General features: G+C 39.9%; 1 protein-coding gene across 6 annotated transcripts in view; it reads left to right on the forward strand.

Moving 5' to 3' along the window:
* CADPS (calcium dependent secretion activator) overlaps positions 1 to 26,285 on the forward strand; it is a 466,408-nt gene that overhangs the window by 362,256 nt on the left and 77,867 nt on the right. For 3 of the 6 annotated variants that reach the window (XM_055344208.1, XM_055344209.1, XM_055344210.1), the window contains 6 exons: positions 1,959 to 2,065; positions 8,552 to 8,708; positions 9,508 to 9,649; positions 17,699 to 17,845; positions 21,214 to 21,369; positions 25,245 to 25,392. In XM_055344208.1, coding sequence (XP_055200183.1) covers positions 1,959 to 2,065; positions 8,552 to 8,708; positions 9,508 to 9,649; positions 17,699 to 17,845; positions 21,214 to 21,369; positions 25,245 to 25,392 — 857 coding nt within the window. The remainder of the gene's footprint in view (positions 1 to 1,958; positions 2,066 to 8,551; positions 8,709 to 9,507; positions 9,650 to 17,698; positions 17,846 to 21,213; positions 21,370 to 25,244; positions 25,393 to 26,285) is intronic. The other 3 variants (XM_055344212.1, XM_055344214.1, XM_055344213.1) reach the window with 1 other exon arrangement.

Below are 26,285 nucleotides of genomic sequence, written 5' to 3' on the forward strand. Positions count from 1 at the left end.
GTGTATGTGGGTGTATGTGTCGAATGGGTAATAAGCATAGGATGAGGAATTTGCAAATTGATGTGTAAATGTGAATACCAACTAATAAAAAATAGTAGCTTATGCATATTTACTATCAAAATGCAAATACCTCATTCTACACATATTACTCAAACATATATACACAGTATGTTTGTAGAAATGCCTGAAAGTCTCCTGATGAAATTATGATAGCCCATTTATGAAATTATACATAGGCCAGGTGCCCCAAAGTGCAGAAGTCAATCTTGTCGCTCATTCTCTCTCTACATATTTATTGCTCTGGACCAGGCAATGAGCTATTGACCCTAAACTCTGCATATTTCCTTCCTCTGAGCATTGGACATTCCCTGCCTCATCTGTATATTTATGTTCCCCAGCACTCCCACCTTCATGCCCTAACCATATCCAGCCACATTTCCACCTGTGCATGGTACAGACAATATAGCGTTCCATTGGCCTGAATCCAGAAAACCCACTTTCACGCCAGTCATCAGGCCTTATTGGACTGAAACTTGAAGTACCTTGACAACCCCATCTTACCATTCTTAGCTTCCATTGGCTACAACTCTCTTTGCATAATGTTTCACTGATTTTGTCTTTCATTATTAAATCCCAAATTACTAATCATCTGACATGTTCATCGCCTGTGTAACAAATGTACAAAGGAACATTATATGGCTCTCTTAAATTTCTTTTGTAAATTAGCAGTCACTCATAACTTTGTTTAAACCCTTCCCACTCCAAAACAACACAAACAACAACAAAATCTTCCTGTGAAGCATTGAATAATTTCCTTCAGCTAGAAAAACCCTGAAACCAAAATATATCTGCCTTAGATGAGGAGATAAAAATAAGTTCTGGCACTCTTTTTTGTGCACACATATACCTGCCTGTGGAATCACACTAACGGATCCGTATTGCCATTATACTCTGTGTGTTCCAAAGGACTCTGAGGCTTCAAGGTTTCAAAGTTTCAACATGAAATGGAAGATCTCCTGTGAGTGCAGACTGATTAAATTCAAACGATTTGATTGGCTAGGGAAACCTTTGTATTTTAAATATTACTGTTTACCCTCCGGGAAAAAAAGTGTTTAATTTTTGGTAACATAATGACCTTAGCAAACCATGAATTCACCTCTACAAAAGACTCAAAATCAACCAGGGTTCTATTTGTTCTTGAGTCAGATAAAAACACAAATGCTTTCAACACAATAAAAACAAAAAACAAAGACATTTTTTTTCAAAGAAATATTTTTGAGTCCATTGTTGCCACCCCCCTGATAAAATTTCAACAGGTGGCACAGACTTCCACCAGTTCATCCAGTAATCTACTCCCAACACCCTTTTACCGATTCTATCCCACCTTCTACCTAATGGCCCAGGAATGTCCCTTAACTTTCATTCTCCTCCCTGGACAACTTAAAACAGCCAGACCTTTGATTCTGCTTGTTCAAAATGAACATTCCCATACCTGTTAAACATGCAGACCTGTAATGAAAAACAATGCTATAGTATCAAATGTCCAGGGACAAATCCAGGAAACAAATGTCACAGCAATCAAGAGTAAGCTTCCCACTACAGGTAGCACGAACACAGTCTAGAGAGTGATATAAGATAGTACATTTATGCTGTCTTTAAAGAACGTGTGTACAAAATGTCACTAAATTTGAAATGGGCTGTCATAAACTTAATGTAGCTTAATATGCAAATTTGAAGCTGGAGCACTGCTTTTTCTTAATATGTATTCTAATGACGATGGTGATAATAACAAAATGGCTTTATGGTTTGCTCACTACTAATTATGTGGCACTTAACATTTGCATGAAACTTTAAAAAAAAATTGGTAACTATTTGACATTTCTTATCCACTAGTTCTAATGGCCACAAACCTAGCCTGAGGCTTTCGCTGAATTTTAACACAAATTCTTGTACCACAGAAAATGTAGGCCGCTTAATCACTCCTGCCAAAAAGCTCGAGGACACAATCCGCCTTGCTGAACTAGTCATTGAGGTTCTCCAACAGAATGAGGAGCACCACGCAGAGGTGAGCAGGCACGGCGGGAAAATAAATGTCTCTTTGGGTGTCCCTTAGCTGGAAAGTGCAGAACTGATCCTACCAGCGACATGAACAAGATGCCTTAACACCCATTTTCTTTTAACTGGCCTTGCAAAGAGAAGGAAAGTGGAAGTGTTGCAAAGAGAAGCCTTGGGAGGTTGTTAAAAACAAGCAAAAAGTGGTTGCATGTTCTCCATTTCAGCTTAACTTTTCAGATGTTTCTAGCAACCAGCAAAAGAGGTGAGTATATTTTAAAGATAATTTACTCAAGCAGCATATGGTTATCATCCAGAATACACAAAATACCTTTTGGTCTTCTGTGGTTGTCATTGTTGCTGCCACTGTTGTTTTTATTTCTTTTATTTGGTGTGTGGATCACAGGCCATGTTTTTGAATTTATCTCTGTAACTTACTCTCTGCTTGCACCAAAGTCTTCATCTGTTAATCTCGGATGACCTAGGTTGCTAAACGTAGTAACAGAAGTGAATTATTCTGTGTTGTTCAACCTGTCGATTCGCCAACATACATCTAAATAGATACAGCTTACTTTTTCCTTTTTTTTCTTATGAGCCACTGTCAAAATGATCATTTTGATAATTATTGTAAACTAAGGGATTGCAAGGCTAATCAAATCCCAAACCTATAAGGACCTAAACAACCCAACCCTTCCAAAAAAAGAAAAAAAAAAAAAGATTCTAAGACTCCATTATGGTCAAACTATTTTTATCACTTCTTGTTTCAAAACTGAGATTTAAAATCATTGCTCTTAAAAATAACCTTTCGGGAAATTGCACTAATTTTCACTCTTCCTCTCCATTCCATTCTACAGCAAAAGGGGAAACAAGGCATTCCATAAAAGCAATTTCTCAAGCACTTAAAATGATCATTCCCATGATAAATGAGAATTGACAGTATAGTTAAATAATATATAATACACCATAAATCCAATCGTCCCGACTAATGCCTGATTGCATATTTAAATTTCCTCCCTGTTTTTCTACTGTTCCACTCAATCATGGCTGATCGTGGCAGGGAAAAGAGGTATGTGACTAAACCGAATGAGCCAGCCATCTGCTGTCATAGTCTGTGCATGCCCTTTCAGTACCATGTCTTCTACTGGGACTTTTCCTGGGTGCTCCTGCTTTCTAACACTGACCCAAGGAATGTAACAGCAACCTCCAGTGGACTGCTTGTGAAATGGTGGCCCTCCACGGCAGGGTAAATGTGGGGGTTCTCTTGTGCGTGCATGAAGCGATTGATTGATATACCTACCTAACAACAACTGCAGTTACATCCCGACACGCGCCTCCCACCTGCCTGGATTCTGTCCTTAGCCTGTCTTAGTTTCCTATGTCCGTCTGTACTTACCTTTCTCACAGCAGATGAGTACCCGACCGTCGTAACCAGTAGCTGGCCAGAGTGATACTAATCTTCTTCTACAACTGTCTGTATGTGAATCATATATACAGTATTTATATATAGAGAGAGTGCCAAAGAATCATGATTTCCCTTCAAAACCCTCTGAAGGATGGGGTGAAGACCCCTTGAGGTGAGCGTAACTGACTCCTACAGCACCCAGCAGTGCACACCAGGAATGACAAGAAGGGCCAGATCAACACCCTCCAAATATGGAAACTAGGACATACCTCCAGACATAAAATTAAGTTGGGCTAGAATTTTTTTTCAACTGCATCCTGTAGGATGTCCCTTTCAGATGTGGGGGGGAGCCTTTGAGGTTTAAGTGATGGTAAGTATGTTCTTTCCGGGTGTCCACCCAATCATCTCCAGAGGCCCTCCCCTGACTTGGATGTTGAGGCTTTTCCCATGATGCTGAACCAAATCTACATGTTTCTGAAGACATGGATATGAAGAAGATATTTTCCTAAGTCACAGCTGGGCTGCTGTGCTTTTAAGTAAAAGAAGAAAAATGACAGGCATGCTTGGTTTGTAACCACGTTATTCTCTGAGGCTGCTACAGGCTAAGAAAGGATGGATATTTTCCCAAATTACTCAAAAGAGGTACCAAAGAGAAGTTGATATTCCAAAGAAGACTTCTATTTTTTTTACTTTTCAACAACAAAGCCCTTTTTTCACTGAGTGCTAATCATCCTCTTAAATTACCCTAATAACCATCATCATGAAAATATTTTAGTCTTACCCATCCAAAAGCCATCCAGGGTAAATAAATAGAGTAGAAATAAATTCAATTTTACCTTCCTTTACTGACTTTGAGAGCTAAAATTGAAAATTTCAGCATACTTTGGATTTGGAGGCTTAATTTGGTTTTTGATAAATGTGCAAGATTATTTCCTGAATTAGTAATTTCACCCAGTCACAAAAATTTCATTAATCAAAAGCCACCTATCTACTGAGCACTGAGGCTACTACCTCAGTGCTTTTGGGAAGGCCAAGGAGACATAAAGTAGTCTTGGACTTCAAACAATACGTTGCAGAGTGGCCAGGAGCTCGGGTTCTGTGCCAGAGAAGCTTGAGTTTGAATTCCCAGCTTTACCTCCTCATTGCTTTGTGATCTCGACCTGGCTACTTAACCTGTCCCATCCTGTAAGTGGGAGATAACAATAGAATCTACCTCAGATGGTCGTTGTTGGGATGGAAGGACACATTGAGTAAAGCATCGTCTGTTATGCCTGGCATATAAGTTCTCAACAAAGCTTGGCTTCTGGATTATTAGGAACAAATTGCTAAGGAACAAAATATATGAATATGTGATCATGAAAAGGACAAAACCTATGTGGAAAGTACCAAATGGGTGGTACAGACAGAACGTGTTGAAAGAAGACGGGGTTCATTTCAAGATGGAGTGGTCCAGAAAGGTACCACCCTTTGTTCTCAGCATTCACTTACAGATTGCAATCACCTGGAAAGCTCTCAAAAATTGCTGATGCCAGGGCCTTACCCCAGCTCAATTAATCAGAATCTCATGGGAGGAGCCGCCTATTAGTAATTTTTAAAAGCTGCTCAGCTGATTTCAAGGTATAGTTAGGTCAAGAGCTCCTGGGCTACAGCTAGAGAAGTAGAATTTGCCCTGGTACATTTAAGATGAGGTTTTGCTGCCCAAAGAATGAAGTACAAAGATTTTTTTCTACTAACCAGTACTCACTGTATATTTTGAGTGCTTAATAAACTTTCAAAAATCACTAAATCCTAAGCATGGGTCTTGGCTGTAGAGCCATGCTGTTTGGTGGCACCACACAAATGAAAACGACAAGTAGACTTGCTTCCCCCACCAAAAAAAATAATGATCCTCGGTACCATTTTAAATTCCAATACAAAGTAATTAAATGCCCCAAGAAAAAACGTTCTCATCAGCTAGAAATGCATCACACGTATACTCATGCATGATACAGTAACAGTTGTCCTATTTATCTCTAATTTCAGCTTAATTCTGCTCTGAGAGCCTACATTATTCACACACACACGTGCACACACACACGAATTATGCCTTCATGTATCATCGCTCCACCTTTCCAATCTCTCTCTCTATGTATACGTATGTATATGTATATATGTATTGTGGTATACAAAGGGGTACATATATACATGTAGTTTGTGTACAGAATATACAATGTGTTCAGTGTGGTGGACTGTATTCCTAAAGCATACTTCTTTGCCTTTAAATAATGAAACGTGACGGGTAAGTATTTAGAAGCCAAAGCACACCTCCCTATTGTCTTTGGAAAAGATTTCCAAAGACTTTAGATGCCCACAAACCCTGAGTTAACTCATGTACAAAAATAGCATTCACCTGTATGAGCAAGCATAAAATAAATATAGTTGTTGGGTTTGGGTGGGGTTTTTTATTTTGTTTTGTTATAATTTTAAAGCTTGCCTTGCTCAACCCAGTCACACAGATTCTTTTCATTTGATTGAAATTATGATAATGGTTTTTTGGTTGTTATTGTCCTTGCCAGAATCTTTTTCTCCTTCTCAGAGAGTCAGGCTTGATGATGAAGTTCTGGAGGAATGACCTTGGGCGTTCAGAAATAGATTTGGTCTTCATTTCTCCTACAACTTCTATATTTAAATTGTCTTCGTTCTAGAATCCTAAGTTTCTCTGCCAGACTTCTAAAGTGATAATTCACATCACAGTAGTCATTGTTCTTTGTAAGGCTGCCTATCTACATGACTATTAATGCAACAACTATAGATAATTGCTCAATTTTATTAAATTCTAAAGAAGGACTAAGTTCTCTGTAACTAGTACAGGTGGGTGCTTCTTAGGGCCTCTGGTTTGCAACTTGTAAATAAACCTGGTAATAACCAGGTATAAGGTTGGGCAAAGATATTTTTAATTTCAGACATTTAGGATTGTTTTTTTTGTTCTGTGTTTTGTTTTGTTTTGTTTTGTTTTTCTATCATCCTAGAGCAAAATCATGTCTGGGAAGGCAACTCAGTCTCCCCAGTAACTGTTTACTTGGACTCACCCTGAAGATGTAAAGTTAATCAAATAACAAAAGAATAAGTACCAGCAACCACCATTTGGTGTGCTTTTGTGAATTTTGCAAATATCCTGCATCAGGATGAATGAGAGTCATCACTCCTATATATAGGGTTGGGGGTGGGAGTGGGACTCCAGTAAGTCCCAATATTTAGAAGGTCTCTGCCTAGAAGATAGGTGGCTGGGAGAGCTCTGGGTGTGAGGTGGAGGATTTCTTCCTTTGCCAGATATAGCCAAGTGGTCAGTGGAGCCAGCCCCAAACCCCAGGGCTCTCATGCCAATGTAGTAAAACTACAATAAAACCTCATCGAATCAGACTTAAATGCTTGTGACAATTCAACTGCAGATGTGGCTCTTATAGTTTTTCTTAAGTAGGACATTTGACATGATCTCAACTTTCTCTGGAAATTCTAAAGCCTTTCTCACAGATTTCATCCCAGGCCCACTGAAGTTAAAGCTTCTATCTCTTTGACTTCATTTTATACATCAATTTGTCTACAATTATTAGAAGTTTCTCTAAAAAACTTCTACATTTGTGATATATTTGTGTGGTAATCAGGAAATGCCATTTACTTTGGTGCCCAATTACAGACTGCATTTGAAAACAATAAAATGCTACCTCTTTTTAGAAAACCCCATAATTTAGGTTTTGTTCTGACAAATGAACATCCCTCTTCTCTCACTACTCTGAATCAGTGAGGTTTTACTGTAAATTAAAATGGAAAAAGCAGGTGTCTATTTCCAGCCAAGCTGACCTTGCAGAATGGTCCATGACTTGATTTTTTCCATTTAATTTGCAAACCAGCCACATGTTGATAAAGGAGAAGTAAGTAAAATGAAAGATCATGAAAGAAGAGAGGTGGACCCCCTGATTCTGCCTCCTAGTGGCTGTTAGAATATCCCCCAAATAACGAATAAATCACAGAAGAGCTTGGCCATTGAACAAACTCTTTCATTTATGGAATTATTTCCATAATCATCTTTCATGTTTCCAATCGCCTTCCCATCTTTTTTTTTTTTTTTTTGGTGAATGCTCCGGAAAGTGTTTCCAATGTAAATACTTTACGGCATCGGGTGGGGGGACGGGGGACACAAAGGGGCTGGCAATTTGTTTTTGTTTCTCTGCTCTCTTTGAAATCAGAAAAAAAAAGGGGGGGCCTGTTGACACCGCCACTCATTCTGCATGCTCCCTGCCAGAAATGATTAGTCAACATGCATGCGTGCCTTTGAATGGCATTCACATCTGGCCTAGTCCGATGTGAATGTTGCCCCTGAGACCCTGCACAATGATTTCTAAGGACCCACGTGCATGAAAATGAGTTACTTCACTGATATTTTTTGGTTTTCAATGTACATGTGTCCAACCCCCAGAAAAGTAAGTCCCAATCTTACTGAGTGTTTTCTAGCTTACACCTGACCTTTCCTACAGACAGAATGCAAAACCAGAGGCTCCCTGCTTAAAGAGATTTTGACTCAAAAGTTTGGTGACATGGTGAGAAATAGGACTAACATGACCAATGTGTAGAGATATATGAGTTGCTGAGCTTGTATGAGACTATAGACCATAAAGCCCAGATATGTAGATATAAGTGAACCACAATTGCAAATTTTCAAGTTAGACCAGCAGAAAACCCATAAACACAGTGAAGAAACTCCTAAATTCTTATACCTTAGAGCAAGAGCCAGCCAACAACAGTAATAAAGAGCATGACTCAAAACATACTGGATTATTGTAAATTGAACAGAAGTTCCACGTCTGTCATTTCTGCAGCTGCATCCTCGACCAGCAGGTCAAAATCAAGACTTTCTGAGGCAGGCCTGGAACGATGAAAAGCATGGCCTTAGGACACTGAGAGGCCCAATTGTATCAAAAATGCTGTTCTTTTTACAATAAAATTACCAAACCCTGCTGATGCACAGTTAATCTTGACCGGTGAGGGCTTGACTTCACATCTTAGGTCAGAGGGAGAAGCTTATTACCTCTTTGTCTGTTGTTTTTCTGCCACATTTCAAAGGCCTTTGCGTGGTGGTCAGACTTGATGGTGGAGCATGCCGAGACGTTCCTGTCGCTTTTTGCAGTGGATATGGATGCAGCGTTAGAGGTGCAGCCTCCAGACACATGGGACAGTTTTCCACTGTTTCAGCTGCTGAATGATTTTCTCCGTACCGACTGTATGTATTATCTTTGACTTAGTGGGATTTCCTAAGTAGTGTGCAGATAAACAGATAGCTAAAATGATTTTGTCCCAGGCAGACTACAGGCTAGTGAAACCTCCTCATAGTTTCCTTGTTGCTTTTAAAAAAACAAACTTATAGTTGATGGCCATTCTCTTTCTTCCAACACATGTCCTGTTGCACCAAAGCCCTCTCTTAACTAAGCAGAAGAACCCACAAGCAGTGTGATAAGCGGTACTCCTGCCTGTGTGTTTTATTTGCTTTTGAACAAGCTAATTAATGTAACCTCTTCACATTTTGAAATTTTTATTGAAAGATGTTTTCTAGATGAAAAACAATTTCTAGCTAAATAACACCCCAAGTGCTTCAGTATCTTACAGCAACACATACCCATAAAATAGGCCTTCCTTCCAAGAAGAGTGGTGAAGGAGGGGAGGGGTACAGAATGTTCTTTCTATCTGCTAATGTCATGGGAGGAAGGGGAGTGGGTTTACAAGGAAAACCTAAAAAGGAGTTGTCAATTATTGTTTTTACTGTTTTTTTTTTAAGGAGCATTGATTAATTTTCCTTTTTAGAAGAATGAAACAAATGGGTAAAATATTTTTGAATTCCACTTTCCTTCCAGACAGATCTAATTGTGAGCTTCAATGCTGTTCATGTACTTTTAGACTCCCCCCTTTTTTACATCCTCCATAAGAAGTATAATTTAATATAGAAGACAGTCCTTTCTATATGTATAGTGGATGCTGATAAAGGAAGTGTGGGTTCTTACCAAGCTTTTGCTTATCTGTTCTAGATAATCTGTGCAATGGAAAATTTCACAAACACCTGCAAGACCTGTTTGCCCCACTTGTGGTTAGATATGTGGATTTGATGGAGTCCTCAATCGCACAATCCATTCACAGGGGCTTTGAGCGGGAGTCATGGGAACCAGTCAAGTAAGGAAACCTTTTTTGATACCATCGGAGTTTGGGTGCAAATGGCTGGCAAGTCATACAGAGATGGAATAACGGTGTCTTACAGTTTTTATTGTTAGCATGGACAGGGAGCAAACACTACCTGTTTCCAACTGTGATGCTCGTACCGTCCCTGTCCAAAGCAGGGGAGGCGGGTGAAGGTTGAGAAATGTTTTATGAAATGAAATCTTTGTTTTATTGCACAAGGTAAACAAGAAATAAGGGATATAAACCTGGCTGTGATGTTTGCACTGTGTATCTTACTCTAGTGGTGATATCCCTAGGAATTAATGTTTCTCACAGCATGTTCCATAGCGGTCTATGCAAGGGGTCAGCACACTTTTTCTATAAAAGGCCAGATAGTGAATATTAAGGTCTTTCAAGCTGCACCATCTCTATCACAACTACTCAGCTCTACTGGTGTAGCGAAAAAACAAAAACAGGCAAAAGGCAAATGAACAAGCGTGGCTGTGTTACATAAAACTTTATTTTCAAAAACAGGAGACTGTCCTGTGGGCTATAGTTGCCATTTTCTGGCCTAGGCTTTTGAGACACACCTCAAGAAAAGGACTACTGTATGGCCAGATTTGTTTAGAAAATTCTGTATCCCCCACTCATCCCCCCCACACTCATATCTCCTAGAGAACCACAAAGCACAATAACAGATTTGAAAACTCTGAGAACATAGTAATATAGACCCTCATTTAACTCTGCTTCACCTGGAGCTTCCTAAATGTATTTAACTACTTTTTTTTTTTCCAGTGGGATATCTATCCTGTAGGACCAATGACAGGAAATCCTGTAGGGTGTGAATCTGGCAATTTCCACAATTGCTTAGCAAATCTTAGATCCTATTTGAAAATGTCTGGCAGATTCAGTGCCACCTCCGTTCCCCAGCAAGGGGGAGGGCTGTGACTCAGGGCTGCCAGAGGGTCAGTCTCAGGTTCGCCTTTCTAGAGACATAGAAGGCTCCTGGTTGGAGAGAATTTTCTAGTATGGTTTGAAAAGATCCAGTAAAACCTGGTATCACTAGCTTTGCCCTGTTAGATTCTTTTTTTCCCTTTTATGTAAGAAAAGGATTTTGTTCTTTCAAATCCTTTCCATCTTTGGGAAAAAGCAAGCAGTATGAAGCAAGATGGGGGTATGTACAGCACACTTGGAGACACTCCAGAACAGATATTCAAAACCCTTTTCCTTGATTTATTTGACTTGACCTGTACCCTATCTCTAAGAAGTTTTCTGGATTGAGATTCTTTCTCTAATATTATACTGCATGATTCTAACTGATAAAGAAATCAGTGCAAATACAACTCTTTTAGTCACCACCCCCTACGCCACGTCCAAGCCATGGAAGAAGTTTCTTCACTTACCTACCGAGAGCAGGTTAACAGGCAGTTGCTCTTCATTTGCAAGCACCAAGAAATCTAAACTTTAGCTTGTTATTTTCAGGCTTATACCATCTCTTCCTATGGCCCTGCTGACTTTTAACTCATGAGAATGAAACTGGGTCCCTTAATCACAAAGCATGAATAAGCGAGTGTATTTTTTTTAATGCTCATTATAATTAAGACAGTGGTACTGTAGAAAATATCTGAGAAAAGGAATAAGTTTCAAATGAGTAATATTCACATTTTAAAAATAGAAATGATCTTGAAATAGCTTTTACTTACTTGCATTTAAACGTAGATACTGCTACTACCAGCCACGTGGCAGGAAATGATGGGTATCTATCACTGTTTCTTAAAGGGCTCTACAGTTAGGGCCTTGCCCTCCACTCACCAGCCAGAAGGCAAGACTTTGAAGCTCTGTGAACTCTTTTTTCATCTGTAAAATTAATTTTTTAAAGTGTCCTTACTCGATGTCTGAGAAGTGTCATGAAGCTCTGTGATAACATTACTAATGTCATTTTATAATCTGTTAAATTCTTCAAGCAAGTAACTGCTATCCCTCTTGAAGTATTAAATATTCTTAATACCATCAGACATGGAGGTAGAATCAAAATTATTTTATAATTGGAAGTGTTAGTCAAGGAAGGTTTTGTTGGGGACTCCTTTTAATGATTAAAAATATAAAATTTGAACTCTTGGATTGCAGTCATTTAAAGATCTGAAAATTAGTGAATGATTAATAGTTGTAAATAATAACCTGGGAATGTTTTATGTAGGTTTTTTTTCTCAAGTAGCCTTTTGCTCTCCCAGACTGTGCTATTGGTTAGTGACGGTGATTGTGATCTATTCAATTCATGGTAAACATTACATGCCTTTTAGAGCATGTGGAGGTATTTGTAAGTGCCAACTAAAACAAACTAAATTACGATTCTTTGAAACCACATGTTTTATTAGCTGATATGTAAACAGAATGTGGATGCTCTGACAGATTCACAGAATGACCGGCACAAAATGAAGGGTAAAAAGAGCTTGGGGACGTGCTCTTAAGTGCCAAGAAGAATGAGTCTCCCTATACTTCCTACTGGTGAAGACAAAGTACAAAATTTTATCTGAGCACTAGTGAAGAAGCAGAGATTCATTTTCCTTTTGGGATTTTTTTCCAAGTAAAGAATGATCTTTTTGTAATGTTTTTATTAAGCTTACTCAAAACCAAGAAAGTGACCTAGATAAATAGATTTCACTTGCTCGACTTTCTCTACTCTTACCATGTGTTGCTGCAGACACACACACATGCACGCATACACACTCATGCACACACTGCCTTTCCCTCAAATAATTGTTATATTTAAATAGTTCTGTTTCTTCCATTTTTCAAAAGTTATGACTACAGGCACTTGATTACAGGTAAAATGACAGAAATGCATTGCAGAGCTTATTCAAAAGAAACTAGCATTCAAAATACTAAAGAAAAATAGCACTCAGACAAGAAAATGTTACTAATATATTGAGCTTGCTAAACGTAGATCAAAATTATTTTTCATTCTTCAGTTTTTTTTTTTTTAAGATTTCATTTGTTTTCTCGTGAGAGACACAGAGAGGAAGAGAGAGGCAGAGACACAGGCAGAGGGAGAAGCAGGCTCCACGCAGGGAGCCTGACTTGGGACTCCAGCCCATGTCACCAGGGTCACACCCTGGACTGAAGGTGGCGCTAAACCGCTGAGCCACCTGGGCTGCCCAGATTTTCTTATTTCAAAATATCAACCTATAAAATAAAACAGAGATACAATCCTTTGGGCTCGATACAACTGAAGCTACCTGACAGAAAGGGTAAAATGACCAGGTCCTATTTAGAAGGATGGCCATCTGCCTACACAGATAGAAAAGGCAGCTGCATCTCTGTTTCCATTAAGCCAGAAATAGTCATGATGAGAGTCTCAATATATTTGTGGAAAATATCATTGCGCAGCTTCGAACCATACTTGAAGATGGTCAGCCTGTCAAGAACAGGCTCAAACTAGAGCCCATAACCCTCTCACAAATGTCCATCAGGACACGTCATGGGACCATTGCTGGGCAGGTTGTTCACAACTCTCTCTACAGCCCTAAATAAGAGTTTTTGGTCCTAACAGTGGGAAAACATTTCTACCAGCTTCTTAGAGTTGGCTACTTGTTAGTCAAGTCATTACAGCCTTCGGTGTGGAAGCAAACTTAGAAAACATGCAGTCCAAAGCTTCCCAGGACTAGTACCAAGGACCCATTCCACACTATCCTTTCCTTCACAGATCATGGTTCAATCTCCACTTAAATGCCTCCAGGCACGGGGAATCCGTGCTTCGTGGTTGCCCATTTTGGGTAAGGATGGCTCTGAATGATTGCACTAAACACTGTGCAGAAACACAGTATATATTTTTGATATACTCACACTGAAAAACCTGGGTTTCTCATTTCTCAAAATGCACCTTATCTCTTTCTGCCCAAGATACACGTAAGAAACGTACTTTTTAAATAACTTGCATTTTCCAGATTGTCAAGAATATCAATGTCTTAATAATAATAACCATCAGACCAAGGACACCTTAGCAACATGTAGGTGACCTGGTAATGAAATACAAAAGTACTAGACTCAGGAGTATGAACTCCTGATTCTCCTATTAACTTGCTGGGTGGGAGTTATCTGACTTGGGCAAGTAATCTGACTAAAGTATCCTCCTTTGTAAAACAAGGATTTTGAAGACCCAAGGCCTTTTCATCACTAGCATTCTAGAAAATGTCATCTTCCATATTCATCCCATGACATTTGATCACCACTGCCTCCCTAGCACCTGGAACAGGGACACAGCAGGTACTCAATAAATATTTATTGACTAACATTTATTAAGGAATCATACAGTCTGAAACTTATAAGGATACTCTAGGAAAACTATAAGGAGAAGAGGAGAAGATACAATCCCCTGGTCAGGGATTTCAATCTGGCTGGGTCTGAGCAACATACACACAAGAAAAAATGACTTTAAATATTTACCAGTGTACAAAAAAATAACAAAGAATGATGAGAGCATAGAGTAGAAGTCAATGAATCTCCACTGAGGAGTCATGAAGGAAATAACTTGAAGAATAAGACCTTCAAAGGAGACGGGTACTGGGAAAGAGCATGAGCAAATGTAAAAATGTGGGGGAAAGGAAGGCATGTGATGGAAACAAGGAATGCTTGATTTTGGCCAGCACAGGTGAGGAGGGAGGTAAGCCATAGGTTGGTAAGTTGATTGGGGCGGGTCTACAACCCCATGAAGTTTAGAACTTTATTCTCTAGGTCATACTTTTCAAACAAGGGTTTGACAGTTCCCAGGCTGGTAAGAATTGGTTTTTGGCAAGGAAGAGGTGCAAAAAATTTTTTTACTCTTGCCATGTATATGTATAAAACACAGGTCTACATAGAGTACATAAACAGATCTACAGTATATTGGTGGTATTAAATTCTCATGGGGAAGATAGTTGGGGGTCTGGTGGTGATAATGAATAAAAGGTTGGAAAACACTACTCTAAATTATAGAAAGATATCAGAGAGTGCCCACCTCCCTAAGCTAGGGATTAGACCGAAGGATAAGCATTGAGAAACGCTTTAGGGTCCAGAGCACCAAAAGAAGACAAGATGTACTATGTATATTCATGCAAAAAATGGCTTACAAAGGGGGAGGCCTTCTGAATCTCAAATCTATCCCCATCCTGAAGTCTTTGAGAGAAGACTTGACCATATCCTCTCTGCATGAAGACACAATCTTGTTTAGAACTTATTCCAGAAGGAAGGGATGTCTCTACATCTAGTCATTTCATCCATAGAATTGAGGCATGCACATTTGTGACATTCATCCATGTGTGTGTGAGAGAGAGAGAGAGAAGCTGAGAATTTTTTAATAAAGTGCTCCAGGGTCAGGCCCTTTGACCTGAATAGGAGCTATCCCTTTTTAGCAGAGTCCCCACAATGAATGAGGCTAATTTTTTATTTTTTAGTAATCTCTACACCCAACATAGGGCTCAAACCCACAATCCCGAGATCGAGTCGCACGCTCCTCCAACTGAGCCAGGCAGGTGCCCCAGAATGAGTCTAATTTTTAACATGTATCAGTTGTTAGGATTGCAATTCACACTTCTTATGCTATCCAGAGATATCCCATTACGATTCTCACAGAGAAGCATGTGATGGACTTGTTTTTTAGGCAGTTGCTAAAGGGCCCTCTAAAATAATAATTTGTTATATCCATCAGCAGCTCCTAGAGCCTGATCTGACCTGAGTGCTACTAGAAAATTCTTCCTTTTCACATGTATATTATGCTTGGAATTGCCTCTTTGACTATTAACATAAGCTATTAATATCCAAATGAAATATTAGTAACATTAATAGTACACTATATTGTTTTGCTAGACAGAAATATCAACCATGTTCCAGTCTTTTCGACATAGAGCATTATAGTATGTCACATGAAGGAAATGTTTCTACGTGAGTCCAGCACAGCAGTCCAGCCAAAATGTCATATTTTACAAATACAATATGTTTTGATTAATATAAGTATTTTTCAAATTTGCATATGCAAAACAAAGCTCATTTCTAATTTGTGTAGCCACCATCCGCTAATATGTTTAAATTAAGTTGCTTTTGCATACATCTGTATGTTATTCATTCCTAGCTACTTTTAATTTGCTTGGAATTGACATTTTAACTTGCCAGGCTGCCATCTCTAAAGATCTCCTAATTCCTTGATCATTATTCAGTGTGTGTGTCATCTAATGATCACATTTGCTTATGTAGGCTTACCCATGTCTTAATGGAAATCGCCAACGGTTTTGTTACATGGCCGTGTTTAAGTCTGAGAGCCACCAGGGACTGACTTCAGAGGCAGTTAAACAGAGAAACATCGAAGACAAAGTTCCATTGTCCCGTCTACTTACTAGTCGTATTTAGCTAATCTCTTGACCATTCCCAGAAGAGCACCCTCTCATCCCAAGTAGAGAAGCATAATTGGCTTTCCCAAAACGTGAAGTGTAAAGGACAAACCTGTGTGACACCTGTTTCCCGTAAGGAAAAGAATGCTGGGTTTGGCAATTTTGCATTCTAGGTTTTGCCATCCATATTGCCATTGTGAAAGAGTAGCTTGTTTCCAGAGGGAGGCAGGTGTCCAGACTCTCCATAGGGTCCAGGATTTCTGACTTATCAGGAGGCTTGCCCCGCTAAGCAAGCCCAGAGGCAGCTCCAGCCCTTGCAAGAGCTCTGTTAGTCAAACACAGCTTGCCCGGGGCAGAGCTGCTTTGGCAAAACTTGCTCTTCTGCAAGATCCAAAAAGAAACCCTCAACTCCTCTGCCAAAGTTCTGTCAACTCCACTTAAACAGGAAGGCTCCTCTCAGATGCAGAGTTAGGCTGGGCTGTACCGTGCCAGTGACTTTGGCTGGATGGAACACCCTTAAAATGCCACTACAGAGACACACGGTGCCAGCTTGCAGAGCAGTAAATGCCACAGTCCCTCCACAGAGATACAGTTGATTCGAGTTGGGGGTTTTGTTTTGTTTTATTTTCTCTCTTTATTCATAAAGCTACCCATCTCTGCATCACATCAGTGGATCAATCTTCGTTCAAAAACTAAAGGCTGTCGCGGGTCATATTTTGTAACTTTTTATTAATTATAACATTTTACCGAAAAAATGCGCCGCTTGGTTAACTTTCACAAACTGAGCACACCCCCTGTAATGATCACCCAGATAAAGAAACGGAGCATCCCCAGCACTCCAATAGCCCCACCTTCTTTCTTCCAGTCTCCATCTCACTTCTGGGGATGGCTAACACAAGGCCACATTTTAAATCCACGTGTGGTCCAAGAATTTAGAATTAAAGAGGAGTTTGGGATTCTTTTCTTTCCCTAGTGTCCCTTTTGTGTGGGTAAATATTTCTCGGTGTTAATTGGGCTTTGTTTGGGAGAGGACGTTTCTTTAAGTGTCTTATACAGTTATTCCAAGCTAATTCTTCTTCTCGATACAATCCCTCATCTTTGCCATCATCTCTGATGCCCTGTTGCATATACAGCTGTCCTCAGAAGTAACCGTTGGCAAGTGTGCATTCAAGTGGGTGAACTTCCCATTGTGTCTTGTATCTGATATCTGACTTGAGAAATGTGCCTCCATCAAAAATAATCTATGAATAAAAAAATAAGAAAAATGAAAGTGCGCCACCAGTGCCACCAATCCCAGCTGCTTCTCCAGCAGCCCCAACTCCACCAATGCCAAGACTTCCATGAACTTCAAGTTCTTACCATCAGACAAGTTCTAGACTCTCATGGCAGTGGATTTGGAAACTGAAAGGCCCTCGCAAAGGCTTTACACTAATGTGATCATTGCACATCGGTGTCTTTGAGTTTCCCACACTTTTAAGTCACTCTGTGGTTAATTTTTCTCCATTAACTTCCGCCATGTCTCTCTGAATACTGAACTGCACCACAGCTCCTCATCCGTAAGCTGTCTTCTGAAGTGTGTTGCTTGAGTTTTCACTGTTGTCTTGCTGTGGACTTAGCCAATTTATTTACAACTGTCATGTGCTTCTGCTACATCTGCATTGTCACTGTGATGGTATTTTTTTCTTTCTGTCTGTTTCTTCCACAGGAGTTTAACCAGTAACCTACCCAATGTGAACCTACCCAATGTGAACCTTCCCAAAGTACCAAATCTACCAGTTAACATCCCTCTAGGCATCCCACAAATGCCTACTTTTTCGGCACCGTCATGGATGGCTGCTATATATGATGCTGAGTGTGTATTCAGTTCACATTAGATCTAATTTAAATTTAAGTGATCTTGGCATGGATATGTATTGTTTATTTCTATACATCCTATGTAACAGAGATGGAGATGGATAATTAGACATATTTTGCTGATCATACAGAGACAATATTGTTTATTTCTGGCATGCAGCGTGTTTGTAAGACGTTTGCTATATATACAGCACTAACAATTTGTCTTACGCCCACTGAACGCTTGAGGACTATGTTTCACTTCCTGAATTCTTTTGCAAAAGGAGTCTGCCCATGTTTTGTTTTTTTGTTGTTGCTTTTCTCTTCTTTCTTTCTTTCTTTTTTAATTCAGGTGCCATGACTCTAGGAGTTATTCATTCAAAAATAGTTCAAGAAACCTCTTGGATGGGCTGGCCAGTCATCTCTGGCCTGATCCAAATCTAAGAAGGAAGCACACTTACCTAGAAGCTGGGGTTTGCTTTAAATAAAAAATTCCTAGAGACTGTTTAAACCATAAAGCATATTTCTGGTGTCAGCAAATGGCAGGATATAGTAACAGTATGTTCAAGGCTAAATGAAAACTTCTGAATGGATCAAGCCTTAGTAATGTCTATGTTATGTAAAGATACTTTCCAAGGTCATAATGCAATATGGAGCATTGGGATCTAGGTAGCAAGAAGATATCTAAATTTGAGAATGTAAGAGTCAAACAACAAATAATTAAATTTTGCAGCAGCCGTATCATCTGTGGTCTGAGGATAGGGCCATTCTTTACATTCATCGATGCAAATGCCAGGAATGCATGGGATTTGTCTTTTGGGGAGGCCTGGCTGCCCCTTTAAAGCAGCAAGCAGCTCAGGGGTTGAGGTTGAGCAGCTGAACCCGCTTTTTTTTCCCTTGGCAAGAAGAAGATCCAGCACCCCTAAATTCTACCTCAGGGAAATTAAATTAAAACCATGTGCATGATTTAATAAGTGAAATAGGGTTTAGTGATTCTATACCCTCCTTTGATCCTTTTCTTAGACCACAGCTAATTATAGTCCAGATAAGCTTTTTCTTGAAAGAATAAATTGGCACATTTTCAAAGGGAAGTGTTATTATCAAAGGAATAAAAAATGATCTGAAACTGGCAGTGATGTTTTGAAATCTTGAAATCACATTCATCAAGATGGCCCGCAACATTTTTATTTTTGCAGCGATCCAGGTAGAAACAGGACATTAAATGACTGCTCTACTTGGCTGCTTCAAAGTTGCCTAACATTTTTAAAAACCTATATTCGTTCACAAGTCACAGTGAAATCATATGGTCAATGTGTCTGATTCTCTTTTAAAGACAAACTAAAACCTCCAAAAAATTTATAACTGAGAAAAAAAAATTCTTCTAAAAAAAGTAAATCATATTCATGCTAAGATGACTATATCAAAAGTTAGATTAGGTAGTATCTGTTAAAAATTAAAATATAAATACCTGAAAGCTTTTCTTACCTTCTTCTCTGCATGCTCCGTGGCATTGTTTTTGAAAAGATATGAATCAAGACATTGTAATAAAGCAGATAATGGTCTCCATTCAATTAATTAAGGCATGAGTGGGAACACATTTTGGTAACTGCTCAGCAATCAAAATAATCTTGGTGCTATTGCCTTAACATTAACAGTTTATCTTAAAAATAAAAAGAAAATATTCTTTTCCTCATGTCAAAACTTAATAATAAGCTCTTCAAAGAAAAAAAAAACCCTAGAAGAATTTTTTGAAACTCTGAAACCAGATGGGTGTCAAAATGTTGTTGTAATAAATACCAATTATTGCATTCATATGTACTTAATGATTTAAAACATACAACTATGCAGTTCCAAAACGGGGTTTAGACTAGACAAAGTTGGGGTTTCTTTTTCCCAAGCCTAGGTTGGGGTAGGGGGAAGGCTGAACTTTCACGAAGAAACAATGCATTCCCCCACTTTTAAACGGTGCTTATGGCAGGATCTGAATAGAAGGCATAGATCCTCAATCACCCACCAGGAAATGCCTGATTCTATATCTTTTCATAATTCTAGTTTCCTCCTTTGCCACCTTTCATTTTAAGGACGTGTTTCCATGTTACCTTCTTCTGCGTGTCAGATACATCTACATACTGACCTCAGACTGGTCTGTCCTTGGAAACATTACCCTGTTGGTCCAGGCCGTAGGCTCCCTCTCGGCATGTTGGGAGTTTGCCCCCACCCCACCCCACAGTAGCTGTGTATGCGTTTATGCACTAGCTATATTTCTCTCTGAAGCATTAATTCAATGCAGCTGGCATCTGTCACAATAGAAACACCCACTCTCATCTGTTTCTATAGACGATGTCAGAACAAGTGGTAATGCATGGTGTGTTGGACATTTTATAAATTACCGTGTTAGCATTAGTGGTATGCGAGGAAGGGGGGTTGGGTGGCCACCCCTCAGAGCTCCAAATGGGACTGTTACCAAAGAGAAAGCCAGCCAGAGAAGGACAAGAGGGTGAGAGGCGGAGCATTTCTCATATACAGGCTTTCCGTGGATGCCCCAGGTAAAAGTTTCCGAGACGTCATTGTACAGAAAAGAATCAAGACCAATTTCTCCATCTGTACAGGGGACTGGGTAAGGTGGTGCAATGGTAAAAGAGCTCGTGTTTTGAGCCCTAAGACTTTGCAAATATCCCTTGTTGGCTCATCAGCCCCCCCCCCCCCACAACTGCAACTCACCTCGTCCTGGGTCTGCCTCTGCAACAGGCTGGTCTATGATAATTGGAGTGCGAACCAAACTGAACACGAATATTGGACTCGAGGTATCCAGGTGTACTCGTCTTGATTTGAGTCACCCCAGTTTCTTTCCAGCTCTTCAAGAGAGAAAGCAGGTCCTCGCTCACCACTTTGTTAGCACTGTCCTTTTAAAACTGAAAGTCTTGTGCAATCTCCAAGAGGCCTCTGCTCTGGAGGGGAGCTGGGGAAGTGCATGAAACCCTGAATTTTAATAACTGCATGTTGCCATGTAGTTATTATCCGTTGAAACTTACTTCTCCCTCTGGTTTGTGGCCTTCATCTGAATCATCACATGTGTTAATGTGGTTATTAAAAGAAGGCTGATTTTTACCATACACCGTCTCCGAGTCATGGTGGGGCAACACCTTTCCTCAGACTTCTCACTGGTCTGGAATAATTGGCCGAACAAAGCAGACTAAGTCATGTATGGTAAAACTCAAAATCTGCTGGTGGAGACTTCCCCCCACCTCCACCGCCAACATGCGTCGTTTTGTATGTTGAAGCCACTGTTTGCCTTGAGCCTTCTAGCTCCCAGTTGTCTTTGTGTCAGCTTTTCCAGAACCCAAGGCCCCCTGGGTGACTCTTGTTTTCTAACTTTTATCCTGCCAGTAATGGATCAGGCACCTCAGAAGACCTGTTCTGGAAACTCGACGCCCTTCAGACCTTCATTCGGGACTTGCACTGGCCCGAAGAAGAGTTTGGAAAGCACTTAGAACAACGGCTAAAGCTGATGGCGAGTGACATGATTGAATCTTGTGTCAAAAGGTAAGCCTGGCGGTTGGACAGGCCCCACACGCCTTCCCTGCCATACTCTGACTCAGGGAATGGTAGCTGGCACCTCTTTTGATTGGCTGTAATTTGGATTTTTTTTTGAGAAGGTGATTGCTTGGCCCAGTCAGCTGGTGGCCCCCAAGTCTAGCTCCTGTTCACCTGCCCCACACCTGTCCCAAAACCAACGCAGTATGGTAGCCAGTGTTTTCACTCAGTTCCATGAGGAGAGGACGCGTGTGTGTTCCTGTTCCTCTTTGTATCCCTGGTATCTAGCAGCATCTGACAGAAAATATTTACTTAGAAAATATTCGTTAAAGGTGTAAGTGTCTGCATGAGGAGAAGGCTATGGAAAAAGAAGTACATGTGGTTCTGGAGCCAGTCTATCCAGTACAGGCAGTAGAAAATGAAGGACTTTTCAGGGATGTGAGCAGTATCTCAGCAGCATCATTCATCCCATACACATGAACTGAGCGCATATTATGTGCCAACTCCTAGTTGTCCTACCCCAAGTTGAACTAGATATCGGTAAGGGAGCATGAGACCTTAAATGTCCATTTTGATTTCCTACGAGTTCCTGCCCCCTATATTGCCATGGCATATAGGATTGGGGTGGGAATGCTGGGCTTCAAGTTCCCAGGTAGACTGTGAAAAGGTGAAGAGAAGAAAATGAGAACAATATGCATCCATTCAACAAAGATTCTTTAGCTCCTCCTACCTGCCAAGCACAGGGCTACATTCTTGGCATGCCGTGAAGAATGAAAGACCACATCCCTTCCCTCCTGGACTATCTATATGTGTGTATCAGACACAGAGATGGAATTCTTCTGGTTTAACATCATTATCATCACCCTATCCCCAGACACACATCCAAGTTCCTTTTCCAGTTCATAATTGTTCCATTACTTTTCCCTCATTCAAAACGAAATAGAAAGAAAGAAAAAAGAAAAAGAAAGAAAGAAAGAAAGAAAGAAAGAAAGAAAGAAAGAAAGAAAGAAAGAAAGAAAGGCCACCAACAGCACAGGCCACTCCAGATCTCCAGATGTTGGATAGTTTCGTTGATGGATCAGTTGTGGGTGATGGGGGCTGCGTTTGTCTAGGAGCGCTCTGAATTTTATATCCTGGAAGAAGAAAAGAGAAGTAATTGCATCAAAACTGGAAACCAAAAGGGCAAAAGAACAACACGGGCCCAGGCAGGTGAACGTCTCAGCAGGAACTGGGGAAATAGCTACGTGCTGTGCAGAGTCTGGGCAGGTGTTTGACGGCACTTCTGAAAGCTCAAAGTCCTGGTGATCCAAATTTTGCATTTTGTTCTTTTCTTCCTACTCTTCGAACCAAGGGCAGGACTATTGTTCAAACTCAAGGTCAAAATGTTCCCTTAGAATTTTGAATTCTACCATTTTCTACATAGTTTCCATCAGTTATAGGAAAAGCAACTCTTTTCTTGTAGCCAAGCCATTCCACCAAAAACCTCTCACGGGGCAGTTCCCCTGTGGTCCCAATCTGTACTCAGGGCTGTAGCACATTAGAATGAACACTGTTTTCTGATCTGTGCACACAATTGTACCAAAAGACATATATGCCCTTCTGAGAAGCTAGTTTTGGGAATAGGGAGTTGGACGTGGGGAGTTGAGGTGAAAAAATGGGAAGACGTGTAAATGTGAAGGATAGACAGTGACTCCATCTTATCCCTTACCACAGATGTCTGTGGCCAGCCACCTTAAAGTGTGAACTACTCAGCGGCAGGGAGTCTATCTTATTTGTTTTGAGCTCCCAGCCCTCCCCAAATCCCAGCAGCATGCTTGGGACATAGTAGCTGTTAAAGTAACCTTTTTTGAATTAAAGTTGGTCAACATTCCCACTTGACACTGGATGCTTAAATCTCATGATGTCCCTTCCAATTACGGCCCCAGATGAAAGCAGACAACTGCAAATGTAAGTGTAAATATCATCCTCTGACCTCCAGATGCAGAGAGTAAAACATGAAAAAGTCCTTGGATGCTTTAAGATATAGAATCTATATGAGCAGAGCCTAGAACCATCACTTTCCTCTTTGAGACTGAATAAATGGCTGTCATTCTAGAAGGACGCCACCGTAAGGACATTATTTCATAGATGTAAATATGCAACATCCAAAAGTCATTCATCCGATGAACGTGACAAAGCCTCTAGTCTAGTCTATATCAGATACTGTGTTCCACCGAAATGCAGCACCCTCAGCCTTATTCTGGAAGACCGTCAGCTGAATTCAGTGACTTTTCCATCCCTGGCATTTTGCTCCATGGAGCCCTCCCAGTCATATTAATTTTGCATTTGGTTTCCCCTCTTCACAGCCACACCCTCCAAGGGCAATTCACAGTTCCCCTGTGAAAACAGAAGACATTTACTTCATTGTAAGGGAAAGATGTAGCACTTCCCTTTCTTCAGTTGGGCCAGAGTTGGCATGCCGGCCTCAGAAGATAAGCCCAGGGGTCTGTCCAACTCTGTCCCCATCAGACCGCCTTTTCACAAAACCAGAAAAGGATGTATTTTCAGTGTAGCTTAAAATGATCATCATGATTAGAAAGCTACTTCAATGCACCGAGTCTTTAGAAGCCAAGATACATTTATCTTTAACATGATCATATAATATATAGGAGTGCTTTAAGGGTTTTTTTTTTTTAAGTTTTTTTTTTTTTTTTTTTCTTAAGAACTAGGCTTCCAACCTTAGAAATTATACTTGGCTTCCCTGCATGCACTCAGGGTGTGTTAGCAAGCTGGCATCCTTTCCTGAGCTAACTAGCTGTGTGGTCCTCTTCTGCACTGTTAGAAAACTGCTACTAATACCTCTTGAAGCAATGCTTTCCTGGTGGCTGCATGATCTCCAGAACCTGACAGCGAACAATACTGAAAAGATGCATTGGGCGAAAGGAGCTTTAATAAAACCACTTACCAACCAGGTGCTGTTCTTTCAAGGCATGTGATGATGTGACCCACTTCTCTAAAACCTTTTAAAATATAACTGGTCCCCTTTACAATGCTGATACCAAGGATTAAATCTCACACCTGTATTACCAGCTGGCCATGTCAGACTAGGTTTTTTCCTGTGAGCAGTTAGCACATTGTCGGGATCATAATTTGACCTATATCAGAATTAGGTCCCATTAAGTTTTCCCCATTACATAGTTCTTGAGTTGGTAAGTATATTATGGCATTTTCACTTATAAAAAATATACACTCTTAAAAAATATATAGATATACATACTCATTGCAGAAAAATAGACATTGCCAACAAACACAGTGGAAGTCCCTGACACCACTCCTCCTAATTTAACTTTCCTCCCCAAAGGTACCTATCTTATTTTTTTAGTCTTTAAAGCCATATAATAACTGGATTTTTTTTTTACTCCAGTCTTTCAAAACCAAAAGAAAAAAAAACAATAAATGTCATTTAAGATTTTTTTCCCCCCACCATGAGATTTTGGAGATTAGAAGCCGCTTTTTTGTTTTTTGTTTTTTTAATGAAGTGATTCAAGGTAGGCTGTTGCCAATGTGAGAGAACTTACATATGCTATAATGCTATAATTGGGTTTTTGTTAATTCATTCATTCTCCTGCAATTAGGGATCTCCATAGCATGTAAACTATAGACAGAAATACGCTGAGCTACAGGTGTTCTGTGTACTGCCGAGAAAGGAAGGGTTTACATGGCTGTCTCTGTGAATAGGCCTTCCTTAGTTGGGAAAGTCATTTTTAAAAGAACACATGTGAAGTCATTGTCGATTGAAACTGATTACAGCCTTCAATTTTCTTTTTCACTGACCTCTCAGAAAATGTCTCCTCCACCTGCTTCCATGAATGCTGAATTGGTCTTTTCCTACTTTGTTTTAATAGAACCAGGATTGCATTTGAAGTTAAGCTGCAAAAAACCAGTCGATCAACAGATTTTCGAGTCCCACAGTCAATATGCACCATGTTTAATGTTATGGTTGATGCCAAAGCTCAATCAACAAAACTTTGCAGCATGGAAATGGGCCAAGAGGTAAAAAAAAAAAAAAAAAAAAAAAAAAAATACAGATTTTTTTTTTCCCCTTCCATTGATCATGTAAAAGAAAACTTCACAAATTCCTTCCATCTACACTAGTCTGCTAGTTTCAGAAATATCCTCTAACATTTGTGGATTAAGCTACTACAGATGAATGTTTGGTATCTGTTTGTTAAGTAAATTTCTAAGGCATGTGCTAATGAGAATGCCAGTCACTTGGAAGTGATTCTTGGTTAGAGTTGGGGTGGCCATAAAGTTCCTTAAGTCAAATAATGTGTGATGACCTTATTTATTAGGCTGGTATCTCCAACAGATCTGTTTGCCAGAGTGCAAGTCATTTTCACATTTGAAGTGCATTTTATCACTTTGAACATCTGGATCGCAGGAGAGCTCTCTTTCTTGCATCAAGCAAACTCCACGATATATAATGTTGTATCATCCTGCTACCCCCGTCCCCAGCCAGCAGGTTCTGAATTCTTAAGAAATCACAGACTTTCCAGGCTCCTTAGATTGAGTTGATTGTGCATCTTCCCTGACCAAAAGGTTAGTCCTTTGCTAAATTTCCAATTCCAAAGTGGTATTTAAAATGTAAAGGAGAAAGAAGCAGCAACTCGGGCTTGATTAAAGACTATCATGATCATTTTTCTCCGATGGCCTCAAGCCAGCTAGATATTCATATACCAATTTAGAATTAATTCAGAAACATTTCTGGCAACTCTCATGTTGTTGCCAATTGGCATAAATTGCTCCTAAATCAGATCTTTCGATACCAGCCTTACATGCTCAGAATTCTTACTAAATTATATTTGCTCCTTATTCGTTATTTATTTTCTCTTATCGGCACCTTCCATTTTTAAATGTGGGTTGGTGGTATTCTCTTCCTGGCAACA

Source organism: Nyctereutes procyonoides, unplaced genomic scaffold (assembly GCF_905146905.1).
Source record: "Nyctereutes procyonoides isolate TBG_1078 unplaced genomic scaffold, NYPRO_anot_genome, whole genome shotgun sequence".
Classification (NCBI taxonomy): Eukaryota; Metazoa; Chordata; class Mammalia; order Carnivora; family Canidae; genus Nyctereutes; species Nyctereutes procyonoides.